Below are 15,680 nucleotides of genomic sequence, written 5' to 3'. Positions count from 1 at the left end.
CCCTAACTCCCATGTTGTGCAGCTCATTAGTTTCCATTCTGTTTAGTGAAGTGAAAAACCCTCTCCTCCTTCCTGAGACCAAGGTCTGCCCCCATCCTGTGCTGCTTTGTTCCCATTACACCACCCTGAACCTGTTGGTTTCAGAGGATGCAAGTTTAGCTTTCTGATCCTGTTCCTCTTGTTCCTGAGATGTGTCAGATACTTCAGCAGCAACAGAGCTCTCTGGGCCAGAATATAATGTATCAGGGTTGATTTATAACATGGTATTATTTAATAAGAACTATCTGGTATATATTCAATCCTTTGAGAAAGAATAAATACAACAGACTTGGACCAGAGGAACGTAAAGCAATTTCGGGTAATTTAGCCATTACTTGTATTTTAATGTTCTTGCAAGGGCTTGGCAGGGCTGCATTTGACACAAAATACTCTTATCTTTCCAAATGCACAGTCTAAGGAGAGAGAGATTTGTGCCTCCTCAAATACCACTCACATTTATGGAGACATACAAAAACAAGAAAGCATAAGCCAAAGCACTTCTAAGCCTGCATAACCTCTATCCCACGCATTTTAATGCCCAAGCCAAAGAGATGATACCTCTTATATTACAAACTGATACACTGATCAGGCTCAGCACAGGCACAAACCTGAAGCTAGGAACCACACCAGGGATGTGCACCTAGCAGTTAGAGCATAACAACAGAAGGGGCTTTCACTGAAGCTGACAAAGTAGGCAGTTCCTCAAAGCCGCCGTCTGAACTGAACCACTTATCATCAGTACAGATCAAAGCTCTGTGCTACAGTCCTCCCTCATGGAAGGCTTCTGCTAGTGCAGCAATGAATTACTGTTTTACTAATGCTTAATAACATCATAAGTTTCTTATGATAACATCATAAGTTCTTAACAACATCATAAGATTCTTGAGCACCTTCAGGTACTCAAAAAAAAGAAAAAAGAAAAAAAAGAAAAAAAAGAAGAAAAAAAAAAAAGTAGGTTTCTCTTCCCTAAGAGGTATGTGACCTCTTGACAAACAACTTCCAGGGCTGGGAGGACTGAGGATGAGGCCTGCAGTCCCCATGGAGGAGGCTCAGCTCTGTGCTATCAGCACCTGAAACGCCCAGCACTGCTGTGGCGAGGCTGAGCCTGCAGCGCACACAGCCAGCAGAAAAGGACTGTGCTGCAGCGTGTCCTCCTGGCACAGCCTTTGCAGAACTGCACAAAGCTGCCCTCCCTGAAGCTCGCCGTTACTGCGTGGCCTGCGCCTGGGAGCAGACACGCCAGCACAGCTACCTGAACGCATGTCCCTCACGCACCCAGTGCTGGCACAGCTCCACCTCCAGCTGCAGCACAACCTGGTGACAACAGGAAGCCAACAAACAAACACAAACATGCTATGACCAGAAACCAGGTGCTGCAGACACAACTCGCAACAAGCTCACTTTTGCTGTTCAGGAAACGTGTTTTGCCACTGCAGCAAAGAACTGCCCCTGGCCAGGCCAACGTGCTCTCTAGGCAGCTGTGCTGGGCAGGCAGGGCCTGGCCAGGAGCTCCTGAGCTGAGAAGATTGTCAGAAGTCTTATTTCTGTTATTTATAAAAACAAGCTTATAGTGAATTTAAACCAAACTAAAATACATCTGGCTTAAGGCAAAGAAAAAAATAAAAAAAAAAAGCAAGTCCATGCACCTAAAGCACTGCTCTTTCTCTACGCTGACACAGTAGTTAAACCAGTGCAGCTTTCTGGTGTGCCCCAGGTCAATGCTAACTTCATCCTCCTTCCCTCAGCAGCGTTTGGCAGAACTGAGCACAAAGTTCTTCTCTGGTCCTGTGTGGAATACAACAAATGAATTGAAGATAATGACCTCTTCTTTTTCACCTGCAGGAACGGGAGTCAGATAGTGACAACTATGCAACAGAGTCTCTAATATTTGTAAACCTGACCACAAAACCTATCAGCTGTATTTCTGCCAGAGGTAAGGCAGACCAACTCAAACTTAGCACAGGAGAAGGACAAACTTTCTGCTGTTTTATTCCACCTACAGCAGCCTGCTCTAGTGAGGGGCAACCCCCAGGAGGGGCTTGGAGCTGGATAGTCTTTACGGTCTCTTCCAACCTAGACCATTCTGGGATTCTATAACTCAATTCCACTTTCTTCCCCCTTATGTAACGTAAGCAGCAAAATTATCTCCTTGCTTCTTTTATGCATTGTATAAGTACGATGTATCTCTTTTAAAATCTTGCCCTTACTATTACAGGGGAACTTCAAGAGTTCTCGCTCCTTCCCAACTTCACTTGATCCTGACTTTTCCCATAGGACATCCATCTTGAACATGACATGAAACTGTTTTACTATCACAAATAAAGTAATCTAGCATGCTAAGTAGGTTATCCAAGAACAGCTTTCATAGACAAAAACAGGAACGCATCCAAAAAAGAATCCTCAGGGCAACAAGACAGCAAGGACATGTAAGAAAACAAGGACACTTAATAGCAAGCCAATTTTTTTTTGCATTGATAGAAGCTGTAAAAGATGAGCATCGATAAGGTCTTTAAATTCTGAAAATGCAAACATACACTGCCATGAATTTAGCCCACCCGAACTTTGAATTACTTGGTAACAGATCTGCAAGCAGAAATTTATACTTTCCAATGCAGATGATCACAATCCAGCCCTCTTCTTTTGCTAGAGCAGAGAGCACAGGCCCTCTGACAAGATAGAAATACTGGCTAAATGCCACTGAGGATGCACTACAGCAGCAGTACAGCAATGTCAGCAGCCTGCTGACCAAAGGCAACTCTGTTTTATATTGATAGAATGGCTCACAGGAGAGATATGCAGTATCAGCAGAACCTGCCACAAGTAAAAATTCCAGTAAGCAATCTTTTAGGCTTAACAGTTCCAAATGGACAGCACAGAGTTGGCACAGAATGCCTACCCGCTGCTTTTCTTCTGAAGAGGAGATCCTGAATGTTGCCATAGTCTCATCCTTTTTTTTTTTTTTTTTTTTTTTTGCCTTAAGCAATAAGAAGCCTACATAAATTCAGCTTCATTTCTGTATTAAAAGTAATACCAGAATTGATTGCAAGTAATATGCAAATGTAGATGTTCTTAGGACTTGTGTTCTAATTCAAGAGATCAGCTTAAACCATTTTGAAAAGGACCATCTCACATGCTGTGTGCATATATCTCATTATATAAAATATCAGTGTGTATAAATACGTTATATATAAAACTATGAGCAAATTAGTACTAAGTAGCTAATAATATTTATAATAACAACATATAGCATTAAGTAGCTAACATATCACCTACATACAACTACAGACCCCTGCATTCTCCATCTCAAACTAACAAAACTTTAGCTCCAACAGCTACACTGCCCCCAAGTCACAGACCGTAGGGCACGGCTGTTGTACCTCCACCACCTCTCAGAAGTACAGCTCCCACACCTCTGTCACATTGACAGACTAAGAACAGACCAACCTGACGCAGGGCAAGCAGCCCAGCTCCCCGAGAACACCATTAACATTTTCTGCTCTTCATTCATTGTGCTTGACAATGGACCAGAACTGTACACAGAAATCCAGGCAAGCTGCCCTCAGTCCATCTAACAGTAACAGTAATGCATCCCTAATGCATGTTAAGACTGCATTCAGCTCTCTTTCACACCCACATGCCATTAGCAGTCCACTTTTAGTTACTGACATGTCTCCCAGTACCAGACCTCAATGCAATCTCCATTCCTTCACCTCTCACCTTCACCGGTTACCTGGACAGCAGACAGTCTGCTCCGCCTACAAACAGCCAAACTATCTACAAACTGGCATCACAGAACATACCAAAATGAGTTGTTCAATATCGACGTTGCTCATTTTTTTCTGAGCATTTACAAAGACATAGTCTAACGTGGTAGCCTTTGCTCCACTGCAATTCCACACGTTCCACAAGGCGTAACAAAGTGAGCTTAGCATACCTCAGCCTCTGTGAAAGACAGTTACATTTCAGCACATCAACAGACAAAAACGTTGCTCAAAGCAACCACGATATGCCCATCCTACATAAAAGAACCAAACATGGGTTTTCCAAGCAGCTTCCTTGGGTAGCAATCCAATTCTTTATGCTAAAACTCGTGCAAAGGTTTTAAAAACCAACCAAAACATCACATGTTCACAACCATGCCTCACCACAAAGCAGTTTCTCCGCTGACGTTTTGTCTCTACCAAGACCCCTGCTATCCATGAAGGCTGGGATTCAGCATGCCGTGCCAACACCAGCAGCATCTGGCTCTGCCCATCCCACACTGCCTGCACACAAAGCACAACTTTCATGCTCATCATCTCTGAGGCATTCCAGTCAAACACCGCAGACTAGCTCCAACACTGTGACTTCTGCTAATTAGCCTTCTGTCTCCATATGTTCTGACACACTCATTCTATCAGCATTTGATAACGCAACGGCAAACTAACAAGCCTCAGGCACCACTTTCATAGCAGAACTAAATGAGACCAGCACACGTGTAATCCTGGCAAGAATTAAGATAAGGGTCTCTGGGAAGTAACTCATAGAGCTGTGTTTCAGTCTTGATTTACATTTGGGTCCCTGAGTACCAGACAGAAGGTGGAAACTGTCATTCATGCTCCTTTACACACTGTAATTCCTATTAAATCACACACAACTCAAGTCTGAACGATGCCAGTCCAAATAGCTTTTAACTAAGCTTACCAGCTAACTTATTGTGGATGTGATTGCTGCCTAGAGTCATTCTCCTACATTCTCCACGCAGACCGCAGACTCACCTCCCCTTACATTAAAGCTAAATGGTCAGAGACGTTTGTTTCACAGCAGTGCCTTACAGAAGATGCACTCTGCGCAGCAAGTAGAGGCGGGGCAAGTGACTGCTCGGGGGTAGCCATTAAGAAACGCTGGGGCACGGAGCCCCAGCCAGCCCTCCTCAGGACGCACAAGGACTTTCCTTCTTTCCTTCGCTCTCAGGACGTAGGGAAGGCACCTCCTCGCCCCCTCCCACGTCCCGCCACCTGTCCCAGCGCTCCCTGTGCCACCCCGCGCACGACCGCCCAGCAGCACGGGCGGGACGAAACCCCTCGAGCGCCCGCTCGGCGAGCACGGCCGCGGGCCCCCACCGCTCGGCGGCGCCGCCCGCCGCGGACGCCTCCCGCCCGTTCGCCCCCGTTCCGCCCCGGGCTCCCGCGAGTCCCGGCGGCCGGCGCCCCGCGGCAGGTGCCGCCCTCCCCGCCGCCAGGTGATAGCCCGGACGCGCCGCGCCGCCAGGGTCGTCCCCGGCGGCGGAAGGACGGCCCGGGACGGGGCGCGGCGGTACTTACAGCCGTTTCTCCTGCGGCTGCAGCTGCCGGTGCATGGCCAGCGAGAAGCCGAAGAGGCTGCCCGGCTCCCCGCGCCGGCCGATCACGTTCTCGGTGTCCAGGTTGAAGGCGCCGGCCAGCCCCGGCAGCAGGGGCAGGTAGAGGAGGAGCGCGGCCGCCATCTGCTCCAGCCGGCACGAGAACCTGCCGCCCAGCGCCGCCGCTCCCTCCGCGCGCCCGTCGCGCCGGATCCCGCCCCGCCCTCCTCCCCGCGGGCGGCCCGGCCCCCCGAGCGCCGCTCGCTTAGCGCCCCTCGCCGCCGCAGCGGGGCGGCGCAAAATGTCGCTCGGGTGCGGGGCGCCGCCCTGCGGGAAGCCCGGCCCGCCGCGGCCCGGCCCTGCGGCCCCGCGCTTTGAGCGCAGAAAAGCCTGCGGGCGGGCGGGGCTGCCGCGGAACCCGAGCACGGGGTGCGGGAACGGCGGCAGCCGGCGGCGGTCCGAGGGAGGCTCGGCGCCGTGCCCCGGCGGCGGCCACGTGCATCGCACCTTGACGGAACGCGCCGCGCTCGTGCGCTCCCCCGTCACGTACGGAAGGGAGGTCCGTGCTCCTCCGACGTTCTTCAGACAGCGCAATCGTTCCTTCACAGCATTTCTTATCCTTAAACAGATTTCTTATCCGTACACTTCGTTTGAAAACAATATTTTCCCTCCTGCTCTCACCCCTAACTGGAAAACCTGCTGCGAGCGTACCTTAGCACAGCCCTGCACGCAGGAGTCGGTCTGTAACCCAGGTGCAGCTCAGGGCCCTGCTTTAAGGAAGCGATCACAGGGCTGTAACACCTGATAAGTGCCAACAGCAGAGCAATGCTCGTTTTCCAGCGGTATCTAAGACAGGAACAGAAGAGCTTCTCTTCACACAAAAGGTTCCAGAAAAGAGGGATAAAGACAGAAAGAATAAAAGAGCAATTGTGCTCTCACACGCTGGTATTCCAAATAATTCTGCTGGAACAGTGCTGCATTCCCTAGGAGTTAATCCATCTACTTTCTCCTGAGCAATTACTGTAGGGTAACTGCATGTATAGACAAGTCTTTGGCTTAGAACCAAAACACACTTGATCAAAAGAGCAGAAAACACACCAGAAAAGAAAAGTGCATCTAATGTGTAAACAAAACATGCTGTTCAGTCAGACTCCCCAGTAGTTACTGCTAACAGGAACCATCCCTGCAGGCTCCTGGTGCCTCACTCACAGCCTTAATCCCACGTCCCATCACTGTGCAGACACAGCTGTGGCAGAAGCACTGCTCCAGGTTTAGCTGCAGGCACACAGAAGGAAGGTCTCAGACTAAATTACAACAAAGCACGCTTACTGCAATCTGTGCATTTCACAGACATTAGCAAAGAGCTGAAAACAAGTCATAAAATGCTGTTGATGTCCATATTGAGATCTGAGCAGCGTGCCCTTCAGGACCACTGAAGTGTGTCTGCTCTTGACACTTGTGCAGTAGCTATAGTTACTTGTTCAGTAATACTTGTGCTCAGAAGCTTGTGCTTTTAGGAGTCACAAAGTGCTGCCATCCTGTGCACCATCACACACCATGTGAACAATCCTGGCAGGAGCTGCTGACTGCTCCCTCTCCCCACCAGCACTGCCTGGGCACATTTCTCTGCTTCGTTCCCCATAGACCTCGCTGAGGGAAAACAGTTCTCCTCTCCAGAGGCAGCACATGGTTATGCTAAAGACCATCTCAAACAACCATGGCAGGAACAAGAATGGACTGCACACAAACAGCTTGGATGGTCTCTTGTTATTTTGTACTATTATAACATGTTCTATGTGAGGAAAGGGTAAAAAAAAGTCTGGAACAAAAAAGTCCATTTCCTTCTTTCACTCTTCCTCCCAGAACCCCACACACTGTGGGTTATCAATAACTCTCGCATACCTCAGCAATTCCTCTTCCGCACCACCTACAGGTAAGGGGGCACCCAGGCTAGCTACAGCAGCCAGTTAAGCAGCACCTCTGCTATGCATAACTTGGCAGCTCTAAGAAAGGTGGTGGCCAGATCAAAGCAGAGTTTCTTTTTAATCACAAATACTTTGCCGTAGCCTAGTTCAAGCTGGCTGCCTATTACTGGCATGCTGGTACTTGGCCAGAAGTGTTCACCTGCTGTGCCCGTGTATGGAGCAAGCCTTCGTGCCAGCAATACTTTCCTCCTGCATACAACTGCACAATTAATTGCAAAGGATTAAAAAGAAATAAATAAAAATCTGGAAAACATTTTAGCTGAAAGAAAAAATTTCTGTCCAGATTCGGAAGTTTGGCTGACACTGCAACCCACGTTACACAGCAGGTCTTTAAGCTTTTTAGCAGGAGAGAGTATTTTTTTCACCCACCCCAGCTGTCAGGTGCATTCCTTCCGCAGTTTCAGAATGACCAGCCCAGGCTGTTTGGAGTGCAAACATCTCTGTAAGCATTCCAGGAGGAACCTTCAGTACATGACTAGGCAGAGATCAGAGAATGCTGGTGACAAGTGTGACCTAGACACCATAGTCTGGATTGCTAGGGAAGGAATTAAAGATGTTTCTTCAAAATTACTGGTAACTGAGGCACAAAACCACAGTCATTGTGAACATATTCCTGTATTCTAATTCGCTGGTCACATGCTGGGGGTATCTTACCTAGCACTGTAAGGGTAGCCTAAGCTTAGACCTTTTTATACAAAGCATAAGTCCCTTTGAGGAGGAAAGGGAAAGCTTTACAAACAAGGTATTCATAGGACCTTCCTGGAAACTCTCCCCAGGAACTTAGGAAGAAAACTAAGCCTTCATGGGACATGTTTTAACTCCATCAAGAAACAACCTAGAAAAAAAGTCCACTGCTTAGGACAAAGCATGTGTTCTTCTAGCTTACACAGACTGACTCAAGAGCCCACAGCCATCCCCCATAGCACAGCTCCCCACAGCCTTGGCAGCACTCATCTCCAAGAGCTGCAATGGGCTGCATGCACAGGGCCCAGTCCTGTGCAGTGTCTGCAGAACACAAGACCAGGAATTGTCACTGGAGGAATCTGCTCCAGATCTCTACCTCTCCTGTTGTACTAATACTGTGGTGCTGAGACCCCGAACCACAAACTGGTGGAAGCAGCTCCTTGGTGCTGACCACACTTATCACACCTGCTGTCATAGATGGCTCTGGATTAAATCCAGCTGAGAAGGCAGCCACCTGGGGGACCAGGCACAGGCAGTTTGCACACAGGTTTCTGTGATTGATAAGAACTATGGAAAATAAAAAATTTTTAAAATGCTGAATCACATCAGTTAGGGATAATAAGAAATCTTTGTTCCCTAACAAAAATTGAAGTTTTTGGATATCCACAGGCTCCACATCCAACAGTTCTGCAGTTGTGGTTATCCAGCAACCTCATCACATGCCAAGCGAACTGCCCATCACTGATTCAGCAGCAGCTGTTCAAGACACATCCCAATACAGCTTCAGACCCCTAGAGGCAAAGCCAGCAAAGGCTGCTTTTCTGGTCAAGGCAGGAGCTAGCAGCCTCTACTTTCCTTACTAAAAGTATTTTTACTTCATTTTAAATAAAATCTAACAAGTGTATTCACTTTCCTCTATAGATTAACATCCTGAAGAACAAACTGGACAAGCTAGAGCCAAGCACCATCATCTTGTAATACTTTCTTTTGTGGTTTTTTGTTTGTTTTGTTTTTTGTTTTTTTTTTTTTTTTACTTCCTTTGGATCACCCTTGTAAAATACTTCTGTGAACAGTTTCTAGTTTGTATTAATCTTAGTCTTCTAAATCAACACGTAACAAATTCCATCTTTGATTGTCTTAAGTCTCACTTGGTAACATACGAATTTAAATCACACAAAGGCTGAAGAGAAAGCCCAAAAATAAAGTCTATGAATCCCATCAGAATTTGGGCTACTGACTGAATGGCAGTCAAGTTGTTCTGTCTCCCTGCTTTACTTGGGTGTGAGAAGCACTTGTGTGAGCCCAGAACACGCTGTAGTTCTCCTGAGCTTCCTGCTGAGCAAAGCACCCTTCTGCTTTCAGAGCTGCACATTATTCAACAGAAACAAAGGATTCTTTAACCTAAGTGCCAATCCACCTGTACTGTATTTTTTATTACACGCAAAACCTATCAGATACTTTCACATTCTCTCTCATTTAGTCCAACAAATTAAGAAATTAGGAGAAAAAAAAAAAATCAAGGAAATCTGTTAAAGAGTTTTTTTTTAACGCCAGTTCTTTATCCAACTACTAAATGCATACATCCAAAGAACTGAGAACGTCAACGTATGCAGTAATGTCCAATTAACATCACTGTTTAATAATTAAACAGAAGTTGTTAAGCTTAAGAAAAAAAGTTTTATTCCAAAATAAGACTGCTCACATGGAGTTAATCAGGACCAACTTCATGTTTGAATAAGCACTACAGATGTACTCATCCAAAAAAAAAAAAAAAGTTCCTCAGTAATTCTCATCTTATTCAGTGAAAAAAAACTGATTGCATGACACAGCCATGACCAGGCAGGCTGAGCAAACAAATTGCAAGTCCAATCAGTTTTGTGAAAGGGTCTGATGGAAGCTGTTGTGTTGGTTTCACTTGTGTCGAGTGAACTGTTCGTTTGCTGCAAACAACTAAAATCGGGGCCAAAGAGGAAGGGAAGGTCATTAAGTATGACAGTGCAAAAGTTTGTCATTTCACATGCATGGTGTTCAGTAAACCTTTGCATACTTCATTTTCTCACAATTTTTTCTCCCTATTCTTCTAAATTATGGCACAAACGTAGTTCCAAATTCCTATACAGTAACTCCTGTAATGCTCATTTTCAGACCATTTTCTTGATCAATATCTCCAGACTAATTTTTCCACTTGAAATTTTCGAGTTCTAAAAATCAGTTTTTGAACTTTTCAATGGCAATCTCATTTAAACAAACCCAGATTTATATGGTAAGAGAAACCATTCTAAGATGCACACTGTAGTAACTACACATCTTTTCTTACCCTGCAATTAACTGTGCCTGTGCAGGGCAGTGGGAGTTCTCTGCCTGTTTGTTTAGACACTTCTAACAGCAGCAGTCTCAAAGAGAACACCAGAAATGTAGCACAGCTCATTCCATGCATGAGTGCTCACAAACAGCTGAGGAAGGGAAGATGCTACAGTCAGAGGGAGGTTCTCTCCATTTTCACTAGAGCTGTTCCTGGGGTTTCTCACATAACACACGTAGTTTTATTTGTGGGCGTGAGATTTTGGTAAATACCACACAAAACATACATTTTTCAGCATAAAATCATATTGATTTCTTTGAATTTCTGGCCACATTCAGTGAAATACATGCATCAGTTGCTACTGCCCAACTCTTTCTAAATTCTAACAGCAGCTCTGAGGTCAAGATCCATTTTTAGGTAATTCTGCAACCTAACTGGCAGATTATTTGACACTTGACTGCAAATAGGTACACACTGACCCATTTTTACTGTGGATTTGTTCTTCACATTAACCAAGTAAAATGCAGTTATTCAGCAGTAATGATTGTGCTTTTTGTGCAGAACAAAAAAGGACCATCTCAAAGCATTTCCATTCCTTCGTCATGAGATATAGCAGTATTATAATCTCCATTTCACAGCCTACTTAATGACAGGAGAGTGACGCGGTATCACAGAGGAAAGCTGCAGCAGAACCCTCTACCAGACCCCATTTCTGGATTCTCCTTCCCCTGCCTCATGTAGGAATAAATCTCAAAGTTCTATTTTGCACAGCTGTCTGGTACCTGAGCTGAGGTACCAGAAGATATGCACGCTTAACTGGCGTTACCCAACATTATATTGTAAGCATACACTATAATACCACCCCAAGATATTCCATCTCCTCATCTTCAGGAAGTCTTGCAGTGCCTTATGGGTTACTGCTGTACTTTGATAAGAGAGTAAGAGTTTGGAACAGAAGCATTTTTGACACCACTTTGTTTTCACATTATATTTGAAGAGCCCAGCAGTTTGCTCTGTTCCACTGCAAACTGCAGTTTTCAGGCCCTTCACTGTCAGCCCTGCAGCAGACTCACCATTGTTGGAAGTAGTAACTGATCTGTCTGTATTTGGGTAACAACAACCACCAGTTCCACCAGGTGTGCAGCTGCTAGGAAAAAAAGTGCAGATGCATGTCCTGCAGACAATAAATAGCAATCAGCACATGCTACAAGTACTTGCTGACCAGCTGCACGTGACATGGCAATCACCATGCAGTGGGATCAGATTGTGGTACAGGGAAGCCCATGCCTGTCAGCACTGACTGCGAGCCCTTGGATCCTGTGTTCCCAAGGCTGTGTGCCAAGTCTATTTCAGCCTCAGGATGCCAACATGACAGCTGCTCTTTGAGGAAAGAATCAGGGTACCAACCTTAGGTGGAGAAGTTTGTATCATTCAACAATGTTTGATATCAGAAAAGAAGCTATTAGTGGAGATAGTCAATTTACAGGCATGTATAACCACTCACCTGCATGCAGAACCAGGTATGGATAAGCATAGAAATCAATATTTAAGTCAGTTAAGAAATGTAGATGTTAAGAAATGTAGGTTACATATTGGCCATGCATAGAAGCCAAAACATTGTGAAATATGAAGATAAAAATAACCTATTGTAGATATGAAAAGCTGATATACGTTTGAAATTAGTCCCACCACATTATGTGGTCTTCCTTCCTTATGAGGTCGCCTCATTGCTTAGCAGCAGTTCTGCAACTTCTCCATGACTAGTAGGTGCATTTCATTTCCTATTTCATTTTTATTGTAAGAGAAGACATTCGTGCTTTACTTCAATTTCAATGGTATTCATGTTTCAGCACATGCATTCCATTTTGTAATTACTGCTGCATGCACATGATCTTCAAGTGATCTGCAACCTTTAACTACCAGGTCCTTCTCCCTGTCTCCATGTAGCCTGTTGCTATTTGAAGTACAAAGGAGAAAAAGTGGCGTGCCACAGTCCACTGGGAGAGTTATTTTAATATACACATGATTTATAAAGTATTTCAACTCTTTCATCTTTTGTGGATAACATCACACAAAGCACTAAACTATTCCACTGGCCAAAGGTGCTTTTGCAGAAGGAGCACAGGAACATACAGTCAACTGCAGGTTGCTGGTGTGCCCCAGACAGTATGAGACCGAGACAGCTGCCACAGCCTCTGCCCCATTTCCTGACCTATTACTATATCCAAAGCTTCCTCATCCTTTCTGGAACATCTGAATTCCTGCAGATGTACACCTGAGCATCCCATAGACCCACACTGAAGTGCTTGCAGCAGGGCACTTGCAAGAGACATTTTCAAACACTGCAAAAGCCAGAAGTCTAAACATTGTGACTTATAGCTCCTGAGCTCCAAAATGCAGCCAGACTGGGCTATGCCAGTAGTGTTATGGGATTGCTGCTGGAGAGCTGTTTGCAATAACATTATAATGCTGTAACAACACTGAGGTAATGGAGCAGAAACTCTTGAAGACTGAAAACATTATTCTGTCAGAGCAACACAAGCTAAGAGGTATATCAGCAGGACACAAACAGAGGGAATATATTCAACAGGAATAAACATCTCTAGTAAGACACCATTGTAGAACAGCCATAAGACTCTTTCAAAAGGTATTTCAGTTCTTCCTAATAATTTTTAATAGAAATTGTAAAATAAATGTTTCCAATGACGTTTTGCTATCAAGCCTCTGTTATTCTGGCATCATAAGGTTTATCATGAGGTTAATAACTAGCCAAATCTTCTGCTTTTGTTCTTCTCATTATTATTAGTTAGTCAACAGCAGCTTTTAGCATCTTGCGAGACAAGTTTCAACAAAGGTGCAGTGTGATTTTCCCTGTGATTAGTAGATCAAGACTGGAATACATGCCCACACACATCCTCTACAATCAATCTGAGAGAGAGGGAGAGGTGGAGAGAGAAGGAGAAAGAGGGAGCAGTGAGGAGAGACAGAAAGAGAGAGAGATTTTTACAACCTTTGTTGCACCATCCTCTCATTATCTCTCATTCTTTCTTATAATACACTGCCCAGTATATTATAACATCATAAGTGAATGAATATTCCTTAGTCATCTTATTCATGACTTTAAAAGTTTTGTCATATGCCATCTCAATCACGTTTTCACACAGAACAATTCTTGTCAAATCAGTTTCTCAAATAGAAATCACTCGATGTTCCCAAACATTTGGTGTTTTCTGTGCTTCAATTATTTCGCTCTACTCCTTTCTGAGACAGAACCACCAGGACACCACACACTTTTCAAGATGCAGCATAGACAGATTTATAGCAGTAGTGTAATTATGTGCTCTGTTTAATACGGTATTCCATTCACAATTCCTCATTTTCTAATTCCCTTTGTGACTGCTGCTGAATACTGAGATGACAACAAGCTCAGCATAGCAAGGCTAAGATCTTAACTCATCTTTAAGCCTACAGGCTTATGTCTGCTTGAAAGAATTGCAAGTACGATGGCCCTTATCTAGCACCATCTTTTTCATGAATTCACTAACACTGATCTTACTGCTAATCCCATCCTGTTGTGACCTTGAAGCCAGCTTATTTTCTGTAATTCACCTGATCAACCTATTTCAAACCATTCTCAGACTTCAGTACTTTTATACTTCTGGTACCATGATAACATAATTGACAGTTAAAACTCCAGTTAAGGGGGCTCAGCAATATCATACATGCACTCCTTCCATTCTCTCAAGACTAGCAAATCCAGCTAATATTGCACAAACTTACAATGCTCTGGGCAAACAGGATGAACACAGGCACAGGAATCCACACTTTCATGCTCATAATTATGCACTTATGCACTGTTAGAACACAAACAATTGCCAAACCTAAGAGCAGCCTAAGAGCTGCAAGTTGCTATCTCTTCCTGATCCTCAGTCTTATCAAGTTGCGACCTCGGGAAGAGACACATCATGAACCCAGAAGTCACGTAAGCCCTTCAGAAGGTTGCTAATATCTTCTCCCCCCCAGCATCATGCCCCAAATTACCAGCCAGGCCATATGCCTCCTTAGTATAAATAATGCCAAACACACCTTCTCTTTTGAAGCAGGGTGCTGATGGCAACTGCCTTGCTCTTACAATTTGATTGACACCATCAAAATTCTTTGAAAGCAGGAACCTTTATCCCATTAATTTCCTTAGGCCCCTGTTCATTTTCCAGCAATGACATCACCATGAAGCAACACCAGTTTTTGAATTCTTATTACTATTTTATTGTTCAGTGTTACTGACTTCTCATCTGCTATTTCGTGAGCATTTGGACTATTGCTGTGCACTTGTTTCTTCCTTATTCATAAAGCACCTCACGAAAAGCAGCTTTAAGATATTTTATGAAAAGTATACAAATCATATGTTTGGAAAGCTGCACAACTACAGTAAGCCAACAGTGCTTACTAAGTGCTGCCCTTGCCTCTACATGCCTTCATTAGAGACACATAACCTCAGGTGTTATTTATACAAATGCACATTCACAGCTATAAAATTCTCTGCAGTTCCATATTATCATACTTAGGAACTACATAGATGACTACAGATGCTCCTGGTTGAGCAATAACCTTCCAATACATCAACCGCTGTCACCACAAAAGAGGGTTCTCATGCAGGCTTGTTAACCTCTATATGAACAAGTGTAGCTCTACACCTGTGCTGTGCTTAAGACTAGACAAATATTTCATTGCACAAAAAGGCATTTAGCCATTAGTATTTCAGTCCATTGTTATCTAGACAGCACTGTTCTACTAATCACAGGATGAGCTAGGACAGAATATAAAGGTACTTTGTATTTATCAGAAGGAGGTTAATTTGGAAAGAATAAAACCCACAGTGGCAGCACTGTTTTTGAACCAGCAGATAGATTTCTCTCCCCCTTCTTTCCCTCCCCTTCCTCTTCCTCCTGTATAAAGCAGGAACTTACATGATTCTTGTTATACAACTTTATTCCTTGACTATTATCTTCTACTCATGCATGTTATTCAGTTATAATAATGAGAGAACAGTTGGGAAGAGAAGCACACAATTTAGTGAAATCTAAGCCCTATTCCTGAAGAATATATAGCACATATTCTAACTTTATTAACATGACTGCTTCCAATAATATTAAAGGAAGTAATCATTGGAATATAATTTGGCATATGAATGAGGGCCCATTCAGCTGCTAAATATAGGAATTTACTCACTTTGTAATTTAAAACGTGATTAGGAGGAGATCTGCAGAGCCCTCAACAAGGCCCATGGATGCCTGACAATTGACTTCAGACAACATGTTCCAAAATGTCCTTTGCAGAGAAATAATTAGAC

The 15,680-nt window shown here is 44.3% G+C and overlaps 1 protein-coding gene across 8 annotated transcripts in view; it reads right to left on the bottom strand.

The window, feature by feature from the left end:
* The window catches only part of ITGA6 (integrin subunit alpha 6), a 114,598-nt gene that overhangs the window by 33,156 nt on the left and 65,762 nt on the right, over nucleotides 1-15,680 (bottom strand). The window contains exon 1 of one of the 8 annotated variants that reach the window (XM_090144032.1): nucleotides 5,343-5,576. The exons of 4 other annotated variants lie outside the window; for them this stretch is intronic. In XM_090144032.1, coding sequence (XP_090000158.1) covers nucleotides 5,343-5,503 — 161 coding nt within the window. In that variant the 5' untranslated portion in view covers nucleotides 5,504-5,576. Of the gene's footprint in view, nucleotides 1-5,342; nucleotides 5,577-15,680 lie in introns of those variants that run through there. 3 more of the 8 variants (XM_031599468.2, XM_031599469.2, XM_090144030.1) reach the window with 3 other exon arrangements.

This window comes from Phasianus colchicus, chromosome 7 (assembly GCF_987193195.1).
Source record: "Phasianus colchicus chromosome 7, bPhaCol1.hap1.1, whole genome shotgun sequence".
NCBI lineage: Eukaryota > Metazoa > Chordata > Aves > Galliformes > Phasianidae > Phasianus > Phasianus colchicus.
Note: the sequence above shows the minus strand (reverse complement) of the source record. Positions and strands in the feature narration are given on the sequence as shown.